The sequence below is a fragment of the Branchiostoma lanceolatum genome, chromosome 5, assembly GCF_035083965.1.
Source record: "Branchiostoma lanceolatum isolate klBraLanc5 chromosome 5, klBraLanc5.hap2, whole genome shotgun sequence".
In the NCBI taxonomy this organism is placed as follows: Eukaryota; Metazoa; Chordata; class Leptocardii; order Amphioxiformes; family Branchiostomatidae; genus Branchiostoma; species Branchiostoma lanceolatum.
Window position 1 is genome coordinate 2,019,414 of NC_089726.1, and position 24,103 is coordinate 2,043,516.

At 43.0% G+C, this 24,103-nt stretch overlaps 2 protein-coding genes across 5 annotated transcripts in view; one reads left to right on the forward strand and one right to left on the reverse strand.

Moving 5' to 3' along the window:
- Window positions 1–11,369, forward strand: part of LOC136434344 (ATP-binding cassette sub-family D member 2-like) — a 20,758-nt gene extending 9,389 nt beyond the window's left edge. The window contains exons 6-12 of one of the 3 annotated variants that reach the window (XM_066427124.1): window positions 961–1,132; window positions 1,569–1,663; window positions 2,807–2,952; window positions 4,085–4,230; window positions 4,847–4,931; window positions 5,912–6,037; window positions 7,711–7,807. In XM_066427124.1, coding sequence (XP_066283221.1) covers window positions 961–1,132; window positions 1,569–1,663; window positions 2,807–2,952; window positions 4,085–4,230; window positions 4,847–4,931; window positions 5,912–6,037; window positions 7,711–7,792 — 852 coding nt within the window. In that variant the 3' untranslated portion in view covers window positions 7,793–7,807. Of the gene's footprint in view, window positions 1–960; window positions 1,133–1,568; window positions 1,664–2,806; window positions 2,953–4,084; window positions 4,231–4,846; window positions 4,932–5,911; window positions 6,038–7,290; window positions 7,598–7,710; window positions 7,808–8,116 lie in introns of those variants that run through there. The other 2 variants (XM_066427125.1, XM_066427123.1) reach the window with 2 other exon arrangements.
- A 3,876-nt stretch (window positions 11,370–15,245) lies between these two features.
- LOC136434350 (trans-aconitate 2-methyltransferase-like) lies at window positions 15,246–20,254 on the reverse strand. Of its 2 annotated transcripts, none has more exons than XM_066427133.1 (3): window positions 20,120–20,254; window positions 16,603–16,817; window positions 15,246–16,337 (listed from the first exon to the last, which is right to left on the reverse strand). In XM_066427133.1, the coding sequence occupies exons 2-3, from the start codon at window positions 16,809–16,811 to the stop codon at window positions 15,749–15,751; spliced, it is 798 nt and encodes a 265-aa protein (XP_066283230.1). In that variant the 5' UTR covers window positions 16,812–16,817; window positions 20,120–20,254; the 3' UTR covers window positions 15,246–15,748. The 2 variants fall into 2 exon arrangements, with proteins under 2 accessions (XP_066283230.1, XP_066283231.1); XM_066427134.1 differs by having other exon boundaries at window positions 16,603–16,814; window positions 20,120–20,252.
- Window positions 20,255–24,103: the final 3,849 nt, after the last annotated feature.

Genomic DNA, 24,103 nt, shown 5'->3' on the forward strand with positions numbered 1-24,103 from the left:
CAGAGGCTGTGGAAGGGGGGGGGGGCATTAATACCAACTTTGTAAAATCACTCACACTCACACGCATTTCAAAGTCTGGAGATGGTCTATCTAAACACAGAAATCACAAAATTTGGGCAATCATCAGACTCTAACCCTCCGTTCATACCCCTTGAATTTTGCGCATGTTGTAAATGGAAAAGTCCATTCTTGCAGTGGTAAACACATGATATGAATCTATAATAGCCTGTGGTACTAGGTGATACAAACAAAGCCTGTTTATTGAAATATTTCTGCATTCAAGAAACATAAATTACTTCACGTTTTATCATCATTTTCCAGAAGGTCCATTGCACTGAATTTTACCTGCAGTACCATTAATCGCTGCTAGGTGTTACTCCTCAAAAACATGCCTATTTCTTCCCCACAGGTCACACAGCCAGTGAGGTATAGGATAGACAGTGACATTTTGCCTGCAGTGCCATTAAGCACTGCTAGGTGACGTTCCTCAAAAAACATTCGGATTTCTTCCCCACAGGTGACGGAGCTTGCTGGGTACAAGATGCGAGTGTCAGAGATGTCTTTCTGCAGTTCCATTAAGCACTGCTAGGTGTCACTCCTAAAAACATTCCTATTTCTTCTCCACAGGTGACGGAGCTTGCTGGGTACAAGATGCGAGTGTCAGAGATGTCTTTCTGCAGTTCCATTAAGCGCTGCTAGGTGTCACTCCTAAAACATTCCTATTTCTTCTCCACAGGTGACGGAGCTTGCTGGGTACACAACGCGAGTGTCTGAGGTGTACTGCCTGCAGTTCCATTAAGCACTGCTAGGTGATGTTCTTAAAAAAACAGTCCTATTTCTTCCCCACAGGTGACGGAGCTTGCTGGCTACTCGACACGAGTGTCGGAGATGTTTTTCTTGCAGTACCAACATGTTTCGCTAGGTGTCGCTCCTCACAACAAGTCTTCCTTTTGTCCACAGGTGACAGAGCTCGCTGGGTACACAACGCGAGTGTCGGAGATGTTTGACGTGTTCGAGGACATGCGGGAGGGCCGGTACCAGAGAACGGCCGTGGCGGCGACCGAGGGGGAGGGCAAGAGACAGCTGGCTGTGAAGGGACTGCAGCGGATAGAAGGGCCACTCAGGATAGAGGGTAGGGTACTTTAACTACCGGGCTGTACCTATTATTATGATAAACCCCTCCTTTCTTCCTTCCTTCCTTCCTTCCTTCCTTCCTTCCTTCCTTCCTTCCTTCCTTCCTTCCTTCCTTCCTTCCTTCCTTCCTTCCTTCCTTCCTTCCTTCCTTCCTTCCTCCTCCCTCCTTCCCTCCTTCCTTCGATTTGATTGTGAAAAATCATGATCTGTTGTATCTGAATGCTTGGTTATTGCAACATGGGAGAAATGCTGCCTCGGCAGAGTTTGCTTTCAGATTAATTGCTGTATTTCTAGGAATTTAAAAGTAACCCACTGCCCCTGTGGCGTTAAAAAAAGCTTTCGGACTACCTTTACTTTTAAGAGTTAGCCCATGTGAGTGAACTTCCCTGTTAGCGAAGACAGTCTATTCTGTGTGCTTTTTCCCTACATTGTAGGTGTAGTAATAGAGACAAGGGACAGCATCATCTTGAAGGACCTCCCCATCATCACCCCCACAGGCGATGTGGTCGTGGCCTGCCTTAACCTCACGGTCAGTACCTGAACCTTAACTTTTCACCTCTAACCCTTACCCTTCCCATCATCACCCCCACGGGTGATGTGGTCGTGGCCTGCCTTAACCTCACGGTCAGTATCTGAACCTTAACTTTTCACCTCTAACCCTTACCCTTCCCATCATCACCCCCACGGGTGATGTGGTCGTGGCCTACCTTAACCTCACGGTCAGTACGTGAACCTTAACTTTTCACCTCTAACCCTTACCCTTCCCATCATCACCCCCACGGGCGATGTTGTCGTGGCCTACCTTAACCTCACGGTCAGTACGTGAACCTTAACTTTTCACCTCTAACCCTTACCCTTCCCATCATCACCCCCACGGGCGATGTTGTCGTGGCCTACCTTAACCTCACGGTCAGTATCTGAACCTTAACTTTTCACCTCTAAACCTTACCCTCCCCATCATCACCCCTACGGGTGATGTGGTCGTGGCCTGCCTTAACCTCACGGTAAGAATCTGAACCTTAACCCTGGTCAGTAATTGATTAATTAATTAATTTGCAGTGGGGTCGTGTGGCGTAACAGCGGGGTGTTAAACCCAGGACCTGGGTCAAATCCCCTGACGCCACCCATCTTGTGCCGTTGGGAAATGTACTTTACATTACTTTCCTCACTTCACCCAGGTGTAGAATGGGTTATTGCTCTCTGTACTGTTAATATAAGTTATAAAAACTTGAGTGCAGTGTCACATGGTCCATTTCTGTGCAAAAGCACACAAAAATAGAAAATAAAGAATAAAGAAATGAAGGAATTTGCAGTATCTTTCATTTTATTTCCAAATGTCTATTTAACAGTGACGAAAGAACCGAATTATTTAAACAAGTTACCACAAAATACCCCTACTTTTACACATTCACGGATGAACAAAAAGCTACCTTTCTCTTGAAATCACAGAACCCACAAATACTAGAAAAAGTGGGACTTTTCATCTTCCACTGCCTCCAAAAAAGAAGTCAAACCCAGCTAGTTTAAATATAGCCAACAATTGTATTTAGTACAACAAAGTCAGACACAATTTACTGACGCATGTATGTTTTTTACCTATGTTTTTACCATGTATTTGCAATTAGCCCACAGGCATGAACTTGCAATAAACATATCATTCAACTTTCCCCAGATGGAGCCTGGGATGCATGTCCTGATCACCGGCCCTAACGGCTGCGGGAAGAGTTCGCTGTTCCGCATCCTGGGCGGGCTGTGGCCTGTGTACAAGGGCAAGGTGTACAAGCCAAAACCTGACCGGATGTTCTACATCCCACAAAGGTGAGGCTAACAGCTCGCAGTATACTACTTATCCCACAAAGGTGAGGCTAACAGCTCACAGTATGCTACTCATCCCACAAATGTGAGGCTAACAGCTCACAGTATGCTACTCATCCCACAAAGATGAGGCTAACAGCTCACAGTATGCTACTCATCCCACAAAGATGAGGCTAACAGCTCACAGTATGCTACTCATCCCACAAAGATGAGGCTAACAGCTCACAGTATGCTACTCATCCCACAAAGATGAGGCTAACAGCTCACAGTATGCTACTCATCCCACAAAGATGAGGCTAACAGCTCACAGCATCTACTTGGAGACACACTAGAGACACACTAGTTAAATCTAAATATTGTGCACAAGAAATTCTGAACTGAAAGATTGCTACTCTGTTTTGTTTCTTTATTTGTTTGTCTTCATCCCAGCGGTGTGTTTTCGCAATGGCCTCTTGCTCAGCTTTTATGTAAAAATGTCTGGGAACCAAGGAGTTTAGCAAAATAATGCAAAGAGAAAACCTGCCCAGAGCTATGGAGGATATCGAGAGGTTTAGCAGATTTTGCATTTCCAGGACAAACTGCTAGGGGTATATTTTTTCTCCCCTCCCCCTTCAGACAGTACATGTCTATTGGAACCCTGCGAGATCAGGTGATCTACCCGGATACTCTGGACAACATGCAGAACAGACATTTATGTTCCCAAATATAGCAGGTTCTAAACCGCCCCTGTAGTTCCAGGAAAAGCTACTAGGGGGCTGAGTACATTCTTTCTTCCCCCCTCCTCAGACCGCACATGTCTATCGGAACCCTGAGAGATCAGGTGATCTACCCCGATACTCTGGACAACATGCTGAGAATACTTGTATGTTCCCAAGTATAGCAGGTTCTAAACTGCCCAGGCCTGTAGTTCCAGGACAAGCTGCTAGGGGGCTGAGTACATTCTTTCTTCCCCCCACCTCAGACCGTACTTGTGTATCGGAACCCTGCGAGATCAGGTGATCTACCCCGATACTCTGGAAACATGTAGAGCATACATGTATGTTCCCAAGTATAGCAGGTTTAAAACTGCCCAGGCCTGTACTTCCAGGACAAGCTGCTAGGGGGCTGAGTACATTCTTTCTTCCCCCCTCCTCAGACCGTACATGTCTATCGGAACCCTGCGGGATCAGGTGATCTACCCGGACACGCTGGACAACATGCAGAACAGGGGAGTCACAGATGAGGACCTGATGGGGATACTGGGCATCGTGCACCTGCAGCATATAGTGCAGAGGGAAGGGGGTAGGTACAGCCGGTGTTTGTTTGTCTTAGTTATGTGAATTTGAAATGTTTGTCTTAATTATCATTCACGCTCTTCCATAAGTATACAGAAACATGTGTTTTTGAAATGTACAGAAACAGACAGTCAAAAGAATTTGAACAAACTTACTATAAGATGATTGGAGACGATAGTAGGGGAAAGTTAGTGTTTTTTTCAGTAAAGCTCCTGTCACACATAGCTGACCATGGCCTCCCAACCTTCCCCAGACCATGGTTTGGAGTTAGCCATGATCAAGGTCATCTATATATGTTTGGGAGTTGGTAGGCAGTTTTAAGTTCGCGTTTGAAACAATACTAGCGCTACAGTCATAGGTGGGCAAAACGTTTTGTGGTGGTTTTATGTTCGCGCTGAACAGTTGAACATAACACCACTCTGAACATTTCTGCATTTACAGTATTTTTGTCAGATACGATCAAAGGCCCAAACTGGAGCTAGAATAGGATGGATTCCAGGCTACTACCATGCCAACCCAGCGCAGCCCTTGCTTGCGCAATTGGGGAGTGGTCGGGAGCAAAGTCCCCGAAGGTCTCGACCGTGTGACATGTGTTTTACATGTGTCTGTTCTGTGTTTTCCAGGCTGGGGTGCGGTGAGCGACTGGAAGGATGTGTTGTCAGGGGGAGAGAAACAGAGGATGGGGATGGCCAGGATATTCTACCACAGGTGAGGGACAATTACATCCCCTTGACAAAAGACATCTTGATGCAGTAACTGTGCGATCTTAAAAGAAAATATTTTCCCACTGGGCCAGTTTGCTCTGCTGGACGAGAATGTTTTTGAAGACTGTTTCTTTCTTTGTTTACTCTTTATTTGTTTGTACTGCTAAGGTGAATTCAGCCCAGTTTGACGAGTGTGTAATTATAATTGTAGACTAATGTTTGTTTGTTTGAACGACCAGGCCGAAGTTTTCCCTGCTTGACCAGTGTGTTACTGTGATTGTAGACTGATGTTTGTTTGTTTGTTTATTTGTTTGTTTGTTTGTTTGTACCAGGCCGAAGTTTTCCCTGCTTGACCAGTGTGTTACTGTGATTGTAGACTGATGTTTGTTTGTTTGTTTGTTTGTTTGTTTGTTTGTTTGTACCAGGCCGAAGTTTGCCCTGCTTGACCAGTGTGTTACTGTGATTGTAGACTGATGTTTGTTTGTTTGTTTGTTTGTTTGTTTGTTTGTTTGTACCAGGCCGAAGTTTGCCCTGCTTGACCAGTGTGTTACTGTGATTGTAGACTGATGTTTGTTTGTTTGTTTGTTTGTTTGTTTGTTTGTACCAGGCCGAAGTTTGCCCTGCTTGACCAGTGTGTTACTGTGATTGTAGACTGATGTTTGTTTGTTTGTTTGTTTGTTTGTTTGTTTGTACCAGGCCGAAGTTTGCCCTGCTTGACCAGTGTGTTACTGTGATTGTATAGCTATATAAATGAGAACCTCATGTACTTGTGTCATTTAGTCTGTACACTAGAAAAAGCTGTAACACGAAACCGGTCGTGGTACTAGACTGAATAAAAGTCCTACACAGGAACTATGCGGCTTCAGATGTCTTACTGAGGAACGACTGCGGTGTGAAAGATGTCGGTTAGCTTGAGGAATGAATCCACTCTACTACATACTGTGGTTGTAGACTGATGTTTGTTTATTTGTTTGTTTGTACCAGGCCGAAGTTTGCCCTGCTTGACGAGTGCACCAGTGCCGTCAGCATCGATGTCGAGGGCAAGATCTTCCAGGGGGCAAAGGATGCTGGGATAGCTCTCCTCACCATCACCCACAGGCCGTCACTCTGGTAGGTCAAATGTCATGTCGCTGTCGGCATGGCAACTCAACAGTTGGCATGGCAACTCAACAGTTGGCATGGTAACACAACCGTTGCCATGGCAAGAAAACATTTGTCATGGCAACACAAATGTTGGCTGATGCAGAACTTTGGGTCGTGTAGCAATGTCAGTATACAGAAATGTGCCGACATTAGGCCACAGCAAGTAAATTTTATGACATCAGCGCGCTCATTAATTTTTGCCTGATTTCGAAATAAAAAACAACAAATTTCATTGCCCTCCGATAATATGTCGGACAAAGGCTTTCTGTGTTGTGTTGTTTGATATGATCCAGCAAACTTGAGGCTGGCATGTGTTGACAGGGTGTTCCATACGAATACCAAGTTGAATATAGTTGCTTCCCAGGTGTTCCATTATATTGCATATGAATACCCATTTTCACAGGGACTTTATTTCATGACAGAAGGGCTAAGTAGGTTTTCACTGTGTTTTAAGTTCGTTCTTGTAACAATTCTGTGTTATCTCATTGTTTGTTTGTATTGCATAAACAGTAAACTGCCTCATGGCGCACACACCAGGTTTGTACTGAAGAGTACAAGCTGCATTTCTGGACATATTTACATGTAAAGAACGTTGAAAACACATATTTGTAGTGTCATACATTTATTTCTGTTGTTTTCTCCCTTGGCTGGTGATTCAATGAGCTCGACATGTCATATTCAAAATAATATCCATATTTATACATAGAAATTTTCTGTTCTTCTTTTCTCCAGTAACTGTTATAGTGTTGGACTCTTAACCAATAGGTCCAGGGTTCAATGCTCACTATGCCATGACGACGTGTTACCTTGGGAAAGGCACTTTACACCGACCTTCCCTGGTGATGGAGTGATGCCCACCAAGCCTCTTCGGCTTATCTGTCTATAAGTTTGAAAAAAACACTACAGATTTGGTTGCCAATGTGCCAACATCTAGCACATTTACCACCAAGAACCGTACAATTTTTGGTGACGCCTCAGGGGCGAGCCAAATTGGTATATATTGTGTGCAGTTTGCAAGAATTCTAGGAATTGCACAGGAATGTGAAAGTCCACAGGACGATAACGCAAGAATACCTGGATGTATTGTCTTCATATTTTGTAGGTGGGTAGGTCTGTGTAAGACCTTGAACTGATCGGATTTTGGGCCACCTAACAAATTTCTATGGTACCGCAGGGAACTTTCGCTTTTCAAATCTCGTTTTACTTTCCTCCTCCCACAGGAAATACCACACCCACCTGCTTCAGTTTGACGGGGAGGGGGGCTGGAGGTTTGAGGAGCTTGACACGTTATATTCTAAATAATTTACATGTTTATATAGTAATATATCTGTTGTATATAATATATCATTTACCCCCCATATCTCAAGTCATCCGTGAGAGGAGGCTACGTTTCGCTGGACATTCCTGGAGGAGTAAGGGAGAGATTGTCTGGGATGTCCTCCTGTGGGCACCAAAACATGGGCATGCAAGTGTAGGCAGACCTCACACGACCTACATACAGCAGCTGTGTGAGGATGCAGGATGCGCACCAGAAGATCTGCCGAGAGCAATGAGGACAGAGAGGATTGGAGGAAGAGGGTTATGGTCATCCTTGAAACACTCACGCTAAGATGATGATGATATTCATTTATCTCCCACAGGAAGTACCACACCCACCTGCTGCAGTTTGACGGGAAGGGGGGCTGGAGGTTTGAGGAGCTTGACACGTTATATTCAAAATAATTTACATGTTTATATAGTAATATATCTGTTGTATATACATCATTTACCCCCCATATCTCAAGTCATCCGTGAGAGGAGGCTACGTTTCGCTGGACATTCCTGGAGGAGTAAGGGAGAGATTGTCAGGGATGTCCTCCTGTGGGCACCAAAACATGGGCATGTAAGTGTAGGCAGACCTCACACGACATACATACAGCGGCTCTGTGAGGATGCAGGATGCACACCAGAAGATCTGCCAAGAGCAATGAGGACAGAGAGGATTGGAGGATCCATCCGTGAAACACTCAAGCCAAGATGATGATGATATTCATTTATCTCCCACAGGAAGTACCACACCCACCTGCTTCAGTTTGACGGGGAGGGGGGATGGAGGTTCGAGGAGCTCGACACGTCCACGCGCCTCTCGCTGAATGAGGAGAAACAGAAGCTGGAGTCTCAGCTCGCCGGCGTGCCCACCATGCAGCAGCGCCTCAACGAGCTCTGCGAAATCCTGGGGGAGGACTCCGTTCTTAAGGACTAGCCAGGTTACTAGCTACGCCTTACCTAAGACAACAAGTAAATTAGCCACCGTCCTTTTGCATGGGGATGCCCAGAGGATGCGAAATCATGCATTCACAGTGAAGACGTCAGTGCGAAAATACATTGCAAATTATGCAATGCAGGATTTGATGTCAATGAAATCCTGGGGGAGGACTCTGTTCTTAATGACTTATCAGGTTATTAGCTAGCAGCGTGTCAGGGAGTCTTTTGGACGCCCTACGCCAATAAAACAAAGAAATTAGATGCCCTACTTTTGCAGGGGACCCCCTGCTATGTGAAAACTTGTGTGGGGGGAGACTTGTGTGTGTAGGGGAACTCCGTTCTAAAGGACTACCTGCAAATCTTACTAAGGAAACAACACCGTTTACGTAGGTATAACAGCACTGGGGAAACTGCCCCAGAAGACCGCTCAGAGGAGAAATGAAACCTAATCTTAACCAAGGCATGCAACAACGGCAGAGCTCTGGGAAGCTCTAGGGGAGGAGTCGGTTCTTAAGAACTAGCCAGGTTACTAGCTGGCAGTCCTCTGGACGCCCCACACTAAAAAAAACCCAAGGAAATTGGACGCCCTTCTTGTACTTGGGGAAACTTTGATCTTAGTTGATGGTAGTTGATACAGTGCCACAGTGGATCAACTTAAGTTCATATTCACTGAATGGATATTTTGAATTTTGATCTACACTCAAAAAAAGCCCAAGGAAATTGGACGCTCTTCCTTATGCAGGGGTTGTACTTGGGGAAACTTAGTTGGTACTTAATGGAAGTGTGTGGATCAACTTAAGTTCACATTGGCTGAATTGATGTTTATGAATTTTGATCTGATTGAGTGTCACCTGATGTTGTTTTACTATAGAGGCAGTGTTAGGAAGGTTTGGCCAGTGCACAGTGAGATGTGGGTAGCGGCTTCAGTTAACTTGTCCCGAGTATGCAAATGAGCATGCTAATACATGTATGAATGTGTGTGAGCCCCTACTTTTGTCAAGTGTTGCAACTTCTTTAACATACTCGATATGTACATGTGGCTGTCGAAAGATTGACAATCAGAACAGAATAGTTTAAAAAAAAGAAAAATAATCTGTCCTTTTTAACAAATGATGGCCTTGTGTGAATAGTTAAACAAATTAAAAGTAGATATTTCTGGAGAAAGTAGTACTATGTAAGAGTAGGAAGGTGTCAGGGTAAACAAGGATTTGTCAGAGTGATTTGACCAATTATAGAATTGTAAAAATTGTTTGAAAGCCAGTAATGTGATGTAAATAGGGTAGTGTCTTCTCGGTTAATTGTTCACTAACATAACAAAAAGTATGGAAATTGATATTTGTTCCGGCGAAAGAATATATTGTTGAAATGGTTCTGGCGTAACTTATATGCGTTTAATGTTCAAATGTGTTCATGTTCGGAAGTAGCCTTTTCTCTAACAATAGATCTAAAAATCAATGAATCTGAGTTTATAAAAAGTAATGTCCTTAGAATTTACACTCTGGGCAATTTGAGTATTTTTTTCCTGTCATGGTATGCCGAAATACTAAAAAGAATTAAAACAATCTATTCTTAATGAATTTCAAAATTTTATTTGGTAAAACTTATCTTGGCCAATGCAAGCATCAGCCAGTGTTCAAAAATATGTTTCCCTAAAACGATTCTGAAATTTTAGAAATTGTTACTGTAATATTCTACCAAGGCAGAAGAAAGCATACAAGTATATGTATGAACCCTGTTGAATGATGATCTCTATTATCAATGGTATTTCTTTGTGGGCTGCTACAGGGTACAGCATAAGTCTAACTTTGAAGAGAGAGGGTCCCTTTGAAATTCACTACATGGAGTACTAATGAAAGAAAGAAAAAGCCACCAATGCATATACTGTAACATAAGTTTGTTGCCAAGGTTGAAGGAAGTTACACTTTTGTGGAAAAGGGTGTTACTGGTATGTATGCCAGCACTAACAATGCAAATAGCCTTTACCACTGTATTAGGGAGTTTATTAAAGGTTAAACTGATGGTTTACAAACATATGTAGGTATAGACAGTCTCAAATGTTATATGATACCAATAGAGTATTAATTTTTCAGAATAGGTATCTATTGTTTTGATTGAAAATGTTTCAATGCAGTAGATTGATGAAATTAAGCCTACAGTTGAACGTTGAACAGGATTTTATCCAAGTTGATGTTTTCTTGCAGCATTTGATGTTAAGTCTACATAATTATACAAATGTTTATATAATTATACAAATGTCTACATAATTATACAAATATATCCTGTCATATTACATATAGCACAATAGATTAACAATTATAGTGAATATGTTGTACAACATTCAGTTGCCTGGTAACCTAAAGTTTGTGGGTTCTTGCCACTGGTCAGTTCTGTCCTAGCCTGGCTGAAAATCGCAGCCTGGGCGTCATCCTAGATTACTGCCGGGGCTCCTGCGTTTGCTACCCTTACAAAATCTAGATTTTTTTTAGGGTAGCAAACTCAGGAGAACCGGTGGTAATCTAGGATGACACCCAGGCTACGAACATGAAAGTTTGCAGCAAATTAATATGACCATGGCTTTAGCAAAATGGGCACCTCAGATATTAGCCTCTACCAGACCATCTACGCTGGCTATAGGGAGAATATTTGCCAGGGCAGGTTGGCCACCATAGTGTAACCTTGGTCTGTGCATTTGCTTTGCACGTTGCCCTGCATGTTATTGTTACCCTTCCTGTGGATGGACTCTTCTGGTCAATTATTCACCATAGTATTTCAGGCTTGTTGTGCTTCTCAAATTGGGCAATAGTTTCTGCACATGAGTTTCTGGCTTAACGTTACCGATATTCCATAATGTTGCGATGACTTTGTTTTGTGCTGTTGTGATATTTTTGATTTTGAGTGCAATATGTAATATTTTATCATAAAACATTGAATCCACACAGATCAAATTCCCTTGTTTTATCTTGTATTTGATAGTGACTTTTAACAACTTGTAAAGTATTTCTCATGTATGGAGCACGGGAAGAACAAAGTTGTAATAAACTCCTCCAAGACTACATTCTTTTGATTCTGCACTAAATATTAGCCTCCGTTGCAGACTCCCTCTGGCTGCTTTCCTTTTCAAGTTACCATTATTGCTGGCCGTAGGGAGTCTAACTGAATACTGTAGTCTCCAGTAAGTTTACTTATTTTCCTTTTTAACTGTTAGGCCATGTTGATTTGATTATATGGATGCTATCCTCTGGGAACCTCAAAACTGATGCGAGCGTGCGAATAAAAAAAAGTTTGGCAAAAAAAAGTTCCCTTCATTATGAAATCTACGTGGTCAGGAAGGATGAATAAAACTAAACATTTTTGTTCTTACACATCTTTATTTGACTGTGGCATTCTACAATTATATTAGTATCCGTTTTCCGAAATATCCTTTTACAATCAACAACATATATTTTCTCATTTTGAAGCTGCTGATGTACGATTTACAGTATGGCCGAAAACATTTTTTATTTTTGAAAACGGACGAAAATTAATGCCTGCACGGATAATCCATATAATCAAATCAACATGGCCTTATATATACACTGGCTGTGTTCTGCATATACCACCAAAAATGCCTTTTCTTAGTTTTCTTGTTTCTTCTTATACACAGAAAAAATTCTTGAAAGAAGAGAACATTCTGTGTTTAAGAAAACATTTTGTCCACGATTTAATGATTTTTCTTAAATATCAAGTAATTTTTTCTTTCAAAATGTTTCTTGAAGTACATTTGTAAGATTTTTCAAGAAAGGGGAGAGAAAAATTCTAATATTTCTCTTAAACATAGCAAGAAGTCAATAAAAACAAGAAATTTTGAAAAATTTCTAGAAATTCTTGAGGGATCAAATCTTTTTGAGAAATAGTTTCTTAACTTAAGAGAATTAGGAAAGTGTTCCTTGTTGTGAGAATTTCCATGAAAAGAATCAGACTAATTCTTCAATTTTTCTTTCTTATTCATTCTTTAAATTTTTAATATAAGAAAATTCGTCCACGAGTGAAGAGAAACGAAAAAAGCAAGATGGAATATTTTTGGTAATGTAACCTATGCAATACGATCTTTATATTGTGTACGATATATATATTTATATATAGTTGGTTAATACTTTGTTGTTAGTCGATTGAGTTTATAACCAATGTGGTGTCTTTTGGGTGCCCAAAAAGTTGTTATTTTATTTTCTTTCTAACGTCACGGTAGTTAGGGAAAAATTGCTCATTATATCCCCATTCCACTAGGGCGGCAGTGGCGTCGTGTGGCGCAAGTGGTAGAGCGCGCGGCTGTCAAACAATGGGACCCGGGGTTGTGCCATGTCCGAACTTGCGCCCCGACGTTGTGCCCTTGGGAAAGGCACTTTACACGCATTCCCCCCTCAGTTACGGGGACAAGTCTCCGACGGCAGCTGTCTTCAACTGGCGGACGAGAGCAGCGCCAGGCGGGCTGGCGTTATCAAGGCGGACCTCGAGTTAAGAATCATCCGGCAGCTCGCTGCAAGCATCCCAACCAGAACCAGTACGTCTCCCTCGAATTGGTGCCGCTGGAGAAGGCGGATGCCCAAAGTGTGTGGGTCTCAGATTCGCAACCTGTTATCCACCTTAAACATATCCACGTGAAGGCTACCGCGCCACACCTTCTCACTCCGATGTAGGAATTGACACGGTCACCATACTCGATTTGAATATCTGTATTTGTATCTGTACTATGTATCTGTACTATGTATCTGTACTATGTATCTGTACTATGTATCTGTACTATGTATCTGTACTATGTATCTGTACTATGTATCTGTACTATGTATCTGTACTATGTATCTGTACTATGTATCTGTACTGTGTATCTGTACTGTGTATCTGTACTGTGTATCTGTACTATGTATCTGTACTATGTATCTGTACTATGTATCTGTACTATGTATCTGTACTATGTATCTGTACTATGTATCTGTACTGTGTATCTGTACTATGTATCTGTACTATGTATCTGTACTGTGTATCTGTACTGTGTATCTGTACTGTGTATCTGTACTATGTATCTGTACTATGTATCTGTACTATGTATCTGTACTATGTATCTGTACTATGTATCTGTACTATGTATCTGTACTGTGTATCTGTACTATGTATCTGTACTATATGTATCTGAATACGAATAAAGATTATACGAGTGGTTGCCATATAGACTAGGGCGGCGACCTCACTGCAATCGCGCTGCGACGTGAAATTTGACACCGCGCTCAACGAATTTCATAGATGAAAAGCGAATCTTTTTACGCTTTGTGTGTTTTCTTGCCTTTTCAGTCATACTTCTACATCTTGCATGATATTTCAATTATGAAGTCAAGGGTTACACAAATTCGATTTAGGTCGCATCGAGAGCGCGACGCGATCGTCGTTTGGTGTAATGGGGGCCTTTTAAGAGATATAGAATCCGTACCACTTTACATGAAAGAGATAATTGAGTGAGAGAGAGATTCTGATGTTGAATCTAGTCTCGTCTATTGTATATACTAGTACACGGCTGGCTTTAGGCTTTGTCTAATTATTCTAGTGCGGACCTTCAGAACAGTCACACTGGAGGTGGAATGAACCGGAATGTCATTGCAGTTCGTTGTATGTTCCTGTCCTCCGGTTGTTTCCCCCAGGAATGGTGCCATAGTCACATTGTCGCCCTGCATAAAGGCGGGGCCAAAGATGACCACAGTAACTATAGGGGGATTTCAGTTACTAGCTATTTGGCATCTATTCTAAACTCCCGCCTCACTGCATTCTTGGATGAAAATAAACTCATATCTCCAAATCAAGCCGGCTTTAGAAATAAATTCAGAACTAGCGATAACTTGTTTATCCTAGATGCACTTTTAAGTAAATATCTTTCAGAAAATAGACGTCTTTATTCGTGTTTTGTTGACTTCAAGAAAGCCTTTGATTCCGTTTGGAGACAGGGACTTTGTTACAAATTGTTAGATTCAGGAGTAGGCGGCAATTTGTATAAGTTAATTAAATGCATGTACTCCAAACCCCAGACATGCGTCAAAACAACGTCCGGTTTAACGCCATCATTTGCAACATAGAAGGGTGTTAGACAAGGCTGCAACCTTATTCCTGCATTGTTTAACCTTTTCATAAATGACCTTGTACATGAACTTGATAATACCGAATGCTCACCGCCCTCCCTACATAACTTATTCGTATCGTGCCTCTTATACGCAGATGATGTTGTTATTTTCTCAGAGTCCGCCAGAGGACTGCAAATTTCCCAAGATAAACTAAAAGACTTTTGTACAAAACGGAACATTCAAGTCAACTTAAAGAAAACGAAAGCTATTATCTTCAATAAATCTGGCCAGTCATTCCCAAAACAAACAGTCTCATTTGGGCAAAACATCGAAATTTCACAACTCCGCTTCTGTAAAAATATTCTCGGGGTTTTCAGAAATTGTAGTAATTCAGCATCTTGAGCTTAACTGGGCCGATTTCCCTTAGACTTGGATATATCTGTCCGTTTGATTCATTATTGGCTTCGCTTGTTACAGTTGGACTCCGATAGACAACCATTGCAAGTTGATGCTCTATTACAAATAGCCGTAGAAAAACCCTATTACAACGTGTTAAAGATATACTAGATTGTAGTGGAAATTCCTATCTGTTCTATCCAGTGACATCAAGTTAGTTTGTACTACGATAAGGTCCAGAATTGCCGATATGTATACTCAAACTTTCTGTCATAAGATCATAAGGCATGCTAAACATCATATTCCATGGAATAATATCTAGAACTAGATGATTTTGATTTACGTTCAGCAATTAGCAAACTTAGAATTAGTGCCCACCTCCTTGAAATAGAGAGAGGCGGTACAAAAAGCTACCTGTGTGCGAAAGAACTTGTAAATACTGCATGTCAAGCACGTTGGAAGATGAAACACATTTTATTTCAAGTTGCCCCTTCTACGATCAAGAAAGAAAGGCGCTGTTTCATGAGGCCACCAAATGCTATCAAAATTTCTCCATGTTAACAGTCAAAAAGAAAACTGCTCTCCTCTTAACATCACAAAGCCCACACATTATAGAAAGAGTTGGATCATTCGTCTTCCACTGTCTCGGAAAAAGAAGTCAAACCCAAATAAGATAGAATTTAGTGTTAGTATTTAGACTAGAAAAATCACATGCTGTATTGTTATATATTGTCTGTCCGTCCTTTCATGTTACATGTACTTTGCAATTAGCCTACGGGCAAGAACTTGCAATAAACTTATAATTCGTTAATCGTTTAAACTGCATTGTAAAAACTCCGACTGTCATTAAGAGCTCGCAGACTCGTAGTCCGATCGACTAACGCGCAATGTGACAGGGGTCTAACCATTGAGGAAACAGACGAAATGATTTACTGGGCAAATGGCTTCGGTATTGGATTCACATCTTCCGAGCATGAACCACCAGATACACGTCCTGCATCGTGGGAGCCCCCTCTCCGGTTACCCAGTGGCGCTCCGCAGCCATCTTCTCCAGATCGTCAAAGAATTCCTCCTGCTTGTGTTCGGGAATGGAGTGTAGCTCCGTCTGACCGCCCCGGAAATATTCCCTGAACTGGTCTCTGGAGTCAAATGAAAACTGATAATTACTGATATCACAGGCGATAACCTCGAACCCGCAGCTCTCCAGAAAGTGGATACTGCGCCGGTCGTTCGTCAAGTCACTGGATGGCCACGGAAACACATTTGGGTCGGCATCTCCAAGGTAGGTTTTCCACTTAGGAAGAGCCGGGGTAATTTCAGAAGCCTTGCTTTTCTCAACATCGCACACAAACACGATCTCACCACCGGGTTTCAGACAGGAGTTCAGCACCTTTAGTGTTGTAGCCTTGTCCTTGATCCATTGTAGAGCGAAGATAGAGACAACCTTACTGAAGGCACCGCGCCACTCCGGCTTGACAGTGGATGGATCTGAGGCATCGGCCACGTGGTACAGCACGTTTGGGGAGGAGTTGTTCATCCGGGCATAGCTGCAGGAAAATGAACAGTTTGTCATCTCAGCTGTTGTGGGATGCTTTCCGCATACTGGCAGTGCTAATAGGCTTTTTCTTGTTCTAAATTCAGATATAATCAATGACATCCAAGAGACAGAAAGGACGCGTTGGAAAGCGTAAACATGTCATGATGCGAGGCTTTCCAATCCGTAGACTATCCCTACCCATATGCTTCATTTGGGTGGTAAATTAGATAAAGGTTAAGCAGTTAAGGCAGTTAAGAAAATCTGGAATGCATTACCTTATGAAATCAGGTGACAGATCGAAGCCCACCACAGAAGCGACCCCTGGCTGTTGGGAGATGTAGTTGCAGAGTTCCCCTGTGCCACTCCCAGCGTCCATCACAACATCGCCCTCCTCCCAGGTCAGGTACTGCTGTAGAGCCGATACTCCCACACTATGCTGGAGGGCGTTGTTCTGAGAATAGTGCTGAGGATTTGTTGTGTCCATTGTCTACTAAAGGAAGGAAGAAAGAATTCATTAGTTTCCTTGAAGTTTAAACATTGACCCCGCGGCCGCGTAGACTAGATAAACTGGAGCTTAGATATCAATCAATCACCAAATAGGGGTAAGGCCAAGGGGAAAATGTTGTGTTTCCGGTCACGCAAGGCGGTTTAACCTCCTTGGGTTACGCAACCGACCCTAGGAAAAATCTGTCGACTCTGGCCTTATTCGTCGGCAACTGGCAAAATTCTCGATCTGAATGATGAAATTCAAAAACAGACTTTCACACTCTGTTGACAGATGAGGGCTTTGGACAGCTGGGATAAGAATGTGCAGTAAACATTGTATATTTGTATGATTACATACCAGCATTTCTGGTATGTAATTCTGATGCATCGCCCTTGGCTTTTTGGCCCAGGCAATCGTGACATACGTTTGTAGGGTCTCCCCCGTCAGCTGACGGAGGTCCGACGCACTGAGCAAAACGGTGCTCCTCAGGTCCCACTCGCCGTTAGCCTGGATACCAGACCCCCAATCTCTAAAATATATATCGACTGGATATATATATTTTAGAGATTGGGGGTCTGGTATCCAGGCTAACTCGCCGTAGGAACTGTCGGTCAAAAAGTGAGTTTCGAATTCCTCCCACGCGGGGGTCGGAGAGGTGCCGTCGAAACGACAAAGCAATTTTGGAATGGTCCTAAGGCGAGTCAGACGAGTGTGACAGTGGGGGTTCAAGCGCCTCCAACTGACCAGTCTATTAAACTGGTCGCGACCTTTTAGCCTAGTGGTTAAGGCGTTGAATTCCCAAGCCGTGCGGATCGGGATTTCGGGGGTTCGAATCCCGGGAGCGGCGTACTCGCCCCTTTGGGTTTATACAGTGGTTCCCACAACGGCCCTGTGAGTAGCGATCAGATCACACAGGGAATATCGTACTCGGAGACTCGGGACGAGTCTAGCCTGGATACCAGACCCCCAATCTCTAAAATATATATTAGAGATTGGGGGTCTGGTATCCAGGCTAGGACGAGTCTAGATAGTCATCGAACTGCCCGTGGGCCGCAGGGGGAGGGTCGAGGATCCTATAGCGGGCAAAAGCGGCGGTTAGACCGCTTGGCTGGGGGGCGTCCTCTGGAACGGGCTGATGTTGGCCGGCGGGCGGAGGATTTGGACCGCCCACGGGGTTGGGGGGGAGGTGTGCAGCGGCCCTGCCATACCGCGGCCTCTCCCTCTACCTCTGCCTCTACCCATAGCGCCCCGGCCCCGCCCGTTACCATGGAGACCAAAGTTTAACTGAACGACTTCGTCGTCCGACATAGTGGAATTTAAGTCGACCGACATGGTTGAAAAGGAAAGTTTTCTTCTACCATGTATGTTTACACAATGTACTGTACATATTTCACTGTATATGTCACTTAGATGTTAGTTAGGTTTGTGTTAAACGACCTGTATCTAGCCCCTCGGGGCACGAACATACAATAAAGGTCTTCAATCATCATCATTGAAGGGTTGTAAAACAAGACCACAGGCAGGCAGGCCACACAGGGCGCCACGGGGAAATTTACCAGACAAAAAAGGTCGGTCAAAAGGAAAGGGCCGCACTAACACGTCAGTGTCAGGCCGGATGTGCAGGCAAATTGGACGTTGGCAAAGACAATAGGTGCGACCGAAAATTTTATGGTGCTAGCCCAGTGGTGCTAGCCACAGACGTGTGCCGACTCGCGAAAAGTCGTTACAAGTCAAAAGAAATCGCGAAAAAGCGACAAGCGACAAGAACAAAGGGGAAGTCAGACATGCAAAAATCACAGGCGCCACGGAAGGTCTGGCGGCCCACTACAAAGGTAACTGTCACGTTCTAACGAAAAACTGGCGAAAACACTATAACCTTTGTCGGGGTATAAAACGAACGATCACGATCGAACGAAAAAAAAAGAAAGACTCGCGAAATACTAGAAACTTTGGGTTGGGGAATAAAACGAACTATAGTCACAACGCAAGTTTTTTTCTTGGGGGGGGGGGGACTTGGATCCGCAAACAGGAAAGTTCAAAACAACGGCATGCGACGCAATAACAACGAATGATCGAAAACGAACAGGCGTAACTCAATGGCGGGTAGGTCGGAAATAAAGTAGATGTTGGTTATCAAAACAAAATTTGTAAGATACGACACGCAAAATGGTGCAATGTGTTGTTTGGAGGATCGATTGACGGTTCAGGGATAAATTCGCACCTCGGTACGACACGAATGGAAACTCACAGCCGTGGGTAGAAATTGGGAACAAAGGAATTTGGCCACGCAGACAAGACTACGAGAACGATTATAGCAAGGACCTCCTTGGTTATAGGAAGGAGCAGGAAAAAACTTTTTGGACAACGTTATATGGTACAAAGCGATGGATGGGGAGTAAAGGTTCAACTTGGGCCGGTCAAAACGAACGGAAATTACAAGGCAAAAGAATCAACGTCGCTTTAGGTCGGAACGGAGATGTACCCTAACCCACAAGCACAATTTAGCAAAACAACTGCAAACTTTGTTTGGTACAAATTGGCACAGCAAAACGTAGTGAAATTGATATGGTTATTTGGAAGGAAATCAACGGGTACGTAGCGGAGTATTTGACCGGCCCGGATCGGTAGAAACTGTCGGAATTAGCTCCGCGCGAGGGGTTGGTGCAACAACACACGGGGGACAAGAACCACATGTACAAGTCAAAAAGCAAAGTCGGAAAACCCAAAATCACAGTATACTAACAAGTTACAAAACAACGATTATCAGAGTCGGTAGCAGTAAACTGAAAATCACAGAGCAATACTGTAAAGCTAGGGTCACATTTCCCACCCGGGACCCGGCCGGGCAGCTTGTGGGAACGAAAACTATGATATAAAAGAGAACAAAACACACAAAACTTTAAAAAAAATTATTCCTTACCATACGTTATGTATATTCTTGATATGCATCTTTTATTCTTTGTTTTCTCAAACAGCCCGGTCGGGCCCCGGATTGAAAATGTGACCCTAGCATAACCCGGCGTGTGGACAAGATGGTCTTTTGGGTAGGACTTGGGCTATTACTCATACGATGTGCTCTCACCACACTAAGACGTGTCTATAACTATACGATGTACTCTCACCACACTAAGAGTTAGTAAGACGTGTCTATAACTTTACGATGTGCTCTCACCACACGAAGCTCTCACCAAGACTCGGTTCGGTTTACAGTTTGATGTGATGTTTATTCAGAATACTGCTGTCGGTAACACAAGGAATGCAAGATCATGCAAGGGACTACGAAGTTACTAATAAGATACAGATACCTGAACAGAAGTGGACGGATGACAAATGATGCTCCTCTAACCGGCGATGATACAAGACGACAGCGGGACGATCTCGGCTCTAATGCTTTTTTACAGACGTCGTACGACGGTCTTTATACCCTTTTCGGAAGGCGGAACTACGTGAGCGCGGCGGGGCGTGGTCAGGCTGACGTCAAGACGCGCCCGTGTCACGTGCTCTCACCACGTGACCCCCGGTTACACTATAGTCAAGGAGGTTGGCGACACAAGCAGTTCCCTCGCTGCTTCACACTTTGTACCAGAGGTGTTATGAAATGCATGGGTAAAAATGGTTACTTTTCCATTGTGTTCTGTTGCAAAGTAAACGCACGGGGTTTAACCCAAAACTTGCATAATCAGCCCAGGAGAGAAGAATGAGGTACCCCTTGTTACCCTTTCTTACCCACCCATTTTGGGTTAAAACGGCTGATTTACCCAAAATCGAGTTGGTTAAGTGCAAGGTGCTAAGGACATTATAATAATAATAGTTTTTTGAAAATTCATGCCCGTAGGCTAATTGCATGTTGACAACAGTGTCGAAATACAAATGTACGGTAAAACAAAAGGTATACATGTAATACAAGATCATTCTATATTGCTATTCTATAGTAAGTTTCTATATCTATGGTGCTAATGCGGGGTTTGATTTCTTCTCTGAAAGCAGTGGAAAATAAAAAGTCCCACACTTTCAATGATGAGTGGGTTGGGAGATTTTAAAAGGATCTTAATCTAGAAAAGTTTTTGGAGATTTCGGATACTTTCGTGAATGTCATTGGGTAGTGTAATGGTCATGCTGAAGAACCCCATGTCAATATATGTCCCGGCAACCCATAATTCCGGCTCAATTCATTACTATCATAATCATAGAAATCAAGGAAGTTGAGAGAAAAAAATTATGGGCCTGGCATTTCTAATCATCCTTGCTGCTCTAGGAGTTCTTTCTGATGTTCAAACAACATTACTGGGTCTAGCCCTTTAACAGATTGACACAAACATGAGCACCTAAGATTGACAAACTAAAAGGTGTTGTGTTGTCTAATGATATATAAAGCAAAATCATATTTTTCTACAATCTTGAATTTGTGTATGTTTCGAGCCCTGTGCATGTAGTTAAATGATGATTTGTTTTTTTAGTTTATTTTGGTTCGATCACTGAACTCTAAAATACATGGCCGCAGCGTCCTCAGCACAGCAGAAGACGTTAACCTCTTTGGTATGAATACAGCAAAAATACAGTATAATGAATAAAAGATACAAGACAAGTCTCAACGTACAAGTCAGAAAAGAACAACCAAAGTTTATCATAATGCTGACCAGGTAAATAGACATTAGGAGATGTTATCAGGTGTGTGTATCTAATACTAGTAGATGAATGAAGTATGGAATGGGGTTGTTTTTATAGCCGTTTGTTTTTGCCAATGGAATACAAAGTTGGTGGGAACCTTTTAGATTTCTAGTGTGGATTTCTGAACGGGTTGGGGAGTAAGCAACTTCTGTAACTACTACACAGAGATTTGGCGAACTGAAGGCTATCCTCCTGTTTTCCAAAGAGAAGAGACATAAATGTGCCTGGGCTTTGTTATAACCAAGGAGGTTTTATAAAACCTCCTTGTTATAACGTGTATTGGGGGCTGAGAATAATTCTCAGGGCACGTTTTACATCACCATGAGACTATGTCTAACAGAGAAATAGACGCTAAACAAGAACAACAACAACGTTTTCTGTATTCGCTCGATCTTCATGGATTGTTGTGCCCTGATACTGGGGCTCCAGAAAGGTGGCATACTGTAAGGTGGGCCGCATGTAACCTAGTAAGTAAAATTCACGGAGATCATCGTTGGGTAGTCCAAAACGTTTCAATTTTTTTAGGAGATATATATTGGACCCCTGTGGAATGAATAACTTGGTTATGGTTTTCCAGTACCATGCATGCTTGGTATCCACAAGGAGGTTAGAACCTCCTTGGTCTCCAAGACTCATTTTCGATGCAATTGTCTTTGAAGAAACTCAAATTATCTAGCAGACTAGCACTGAGCACTGAGCAGTCATGTTATACAGAAAATATAAACAGCAAGAATGCACAGAAATATGGTGAAGTGACAAACTGTGTGTGAATTGTCATCAGCCGCCCTGATGGGAAACCAGTGATTGATTACCAGCCTTTTGTAGTTGAAAAACAACACATTCATGACATTCATTAGTCTCCAAGCAGACTTTATGTCAGACTTGGGTTGGCTATGAGACTTGGGTTTGCTATAAAAACTCCTTCTGCCAGTTGGATACGGTCTTTGCCAACCCGTAGGTCTGCTTGGAGACTAGACATTCATGACATTCATGGGCATAGTTCAGGGCTGACTTCAGGACCTTTCTCTCTGTCCCGGGACAGATTTTTTGCTTGTCGGGACAAAAAAATTCACTCAGACCATCCGAAAATCTGGATTTTATGACAATTGACCTTTAAAGTTTAAAGAGACCTGGTAAAATTCTTTGCTATCCTTCCAAACTCAGATAATTTTGTTCATGTCCAAATGGAGCAGATCCTCTCCTTGTAGCAATGCCATGTGATTGTGTTTATTCAACTAAATTAAGTATGTGAAGAGAAGACCCTCCAAAAAATAAATAAAATGCATTTGGTGTGGGGCGGGTTTAATTCGTTCCGACGGCCCTGCTGTTCAAACCGGCGGGACTTGCCATTCATTTGCAAGTTCTTTTCATGAATTTGTCATATACGTGCTAATTACACAAGCTAACCAGGTGTGAATTCAGATTAATTCAGGCATTTTCATGGTGCTTACGCGGTTTGCATTCGGGGTGACCTGTAAACCCCGGCGGGGACACTTGAAAGTACCGGCGAGGACACTGCGCAATACCGCAAGGAACCCAAATATTCCCAAGTTTTCATTCTGAACCCTGCGGTATAAGCAATTTTCAAAATCAAATATGTCGATAAATTTGTACGTTGTGACCATAAAAAGTCAACCTGATACTCAAGATAACATGATCTTTCAAATGATATGTAAAACTCTGATGTACATCAAGGAAGAAAGAAGTTGAAAAATTGGGATTTCGACCTGACTGCCTTGAAATTTGGAAAGTGACTTTCTAAATTTCAAGTGACTGGTGTTAGTTAAAGGAGTAACTGATTTCCAAGGGAGCCCTTACAAATCATAGCAAATCAGGATACAAAAAAGGTAACATAAAGTGAATGAATATTGCATCCACAATAATATAACATAAGCAGTGACCATCAGACATAGGAGCAATAAATCATACAAACAACTTAGGATAACTAAAATCATTGATAAATCAAAATCGCAAAAGTCATTCAACTGTGTTTGATATCTTTGATACTGTTTATTATGCAAAGACGCCGTGGGAAATGTCGTTGACTTTCTTTAGACGTTTTCAAGACAAGTGAAACTACTTCTTTAATTGCATTCTTATCACATCACATCTCACGATTTGGATGCTTCATTGTGCGAATTTCTTATCTAAAGCTTGACTGATGTGCTCCGCCCGGTGGTCCAGCGGCCAGTCCTCCATCCAGATGTCCCTGAGCGTGGAGAAGTCCGGAGGAGAGTCCCAGCCTACCTTGTCACCATGGAAACCATCTTCTTGTTCTGTTGCTGTTACTATGGTAACGGGCGTGTGCATGTCGGTGTGCATTTCAGGTTCTGGTTCGCAGTCGTCTGCAGCTGTTATGCCGTCCACCAGTTCCGCTATGGCGGCGCAAAGCTCGGCGGTGGGAACATCCGCGACTTGGTCGCTGTTGGAATCGTCATCAGGAGATCCTCTTGTTCTTCTGACCGCTGGAGGAGGAGGAGGAGGAAGCTGAAGTGGCGATGGACTTCTTGGGACAAACTCCGTGGTTGTGGCCGGATGCGGTGCCTGTTTGTCCACATGGAACTGTTGATATAGACGGAAGGGCTCAGAAGAAACGCCGCCGTCTCCTGCCATCGTGTCAC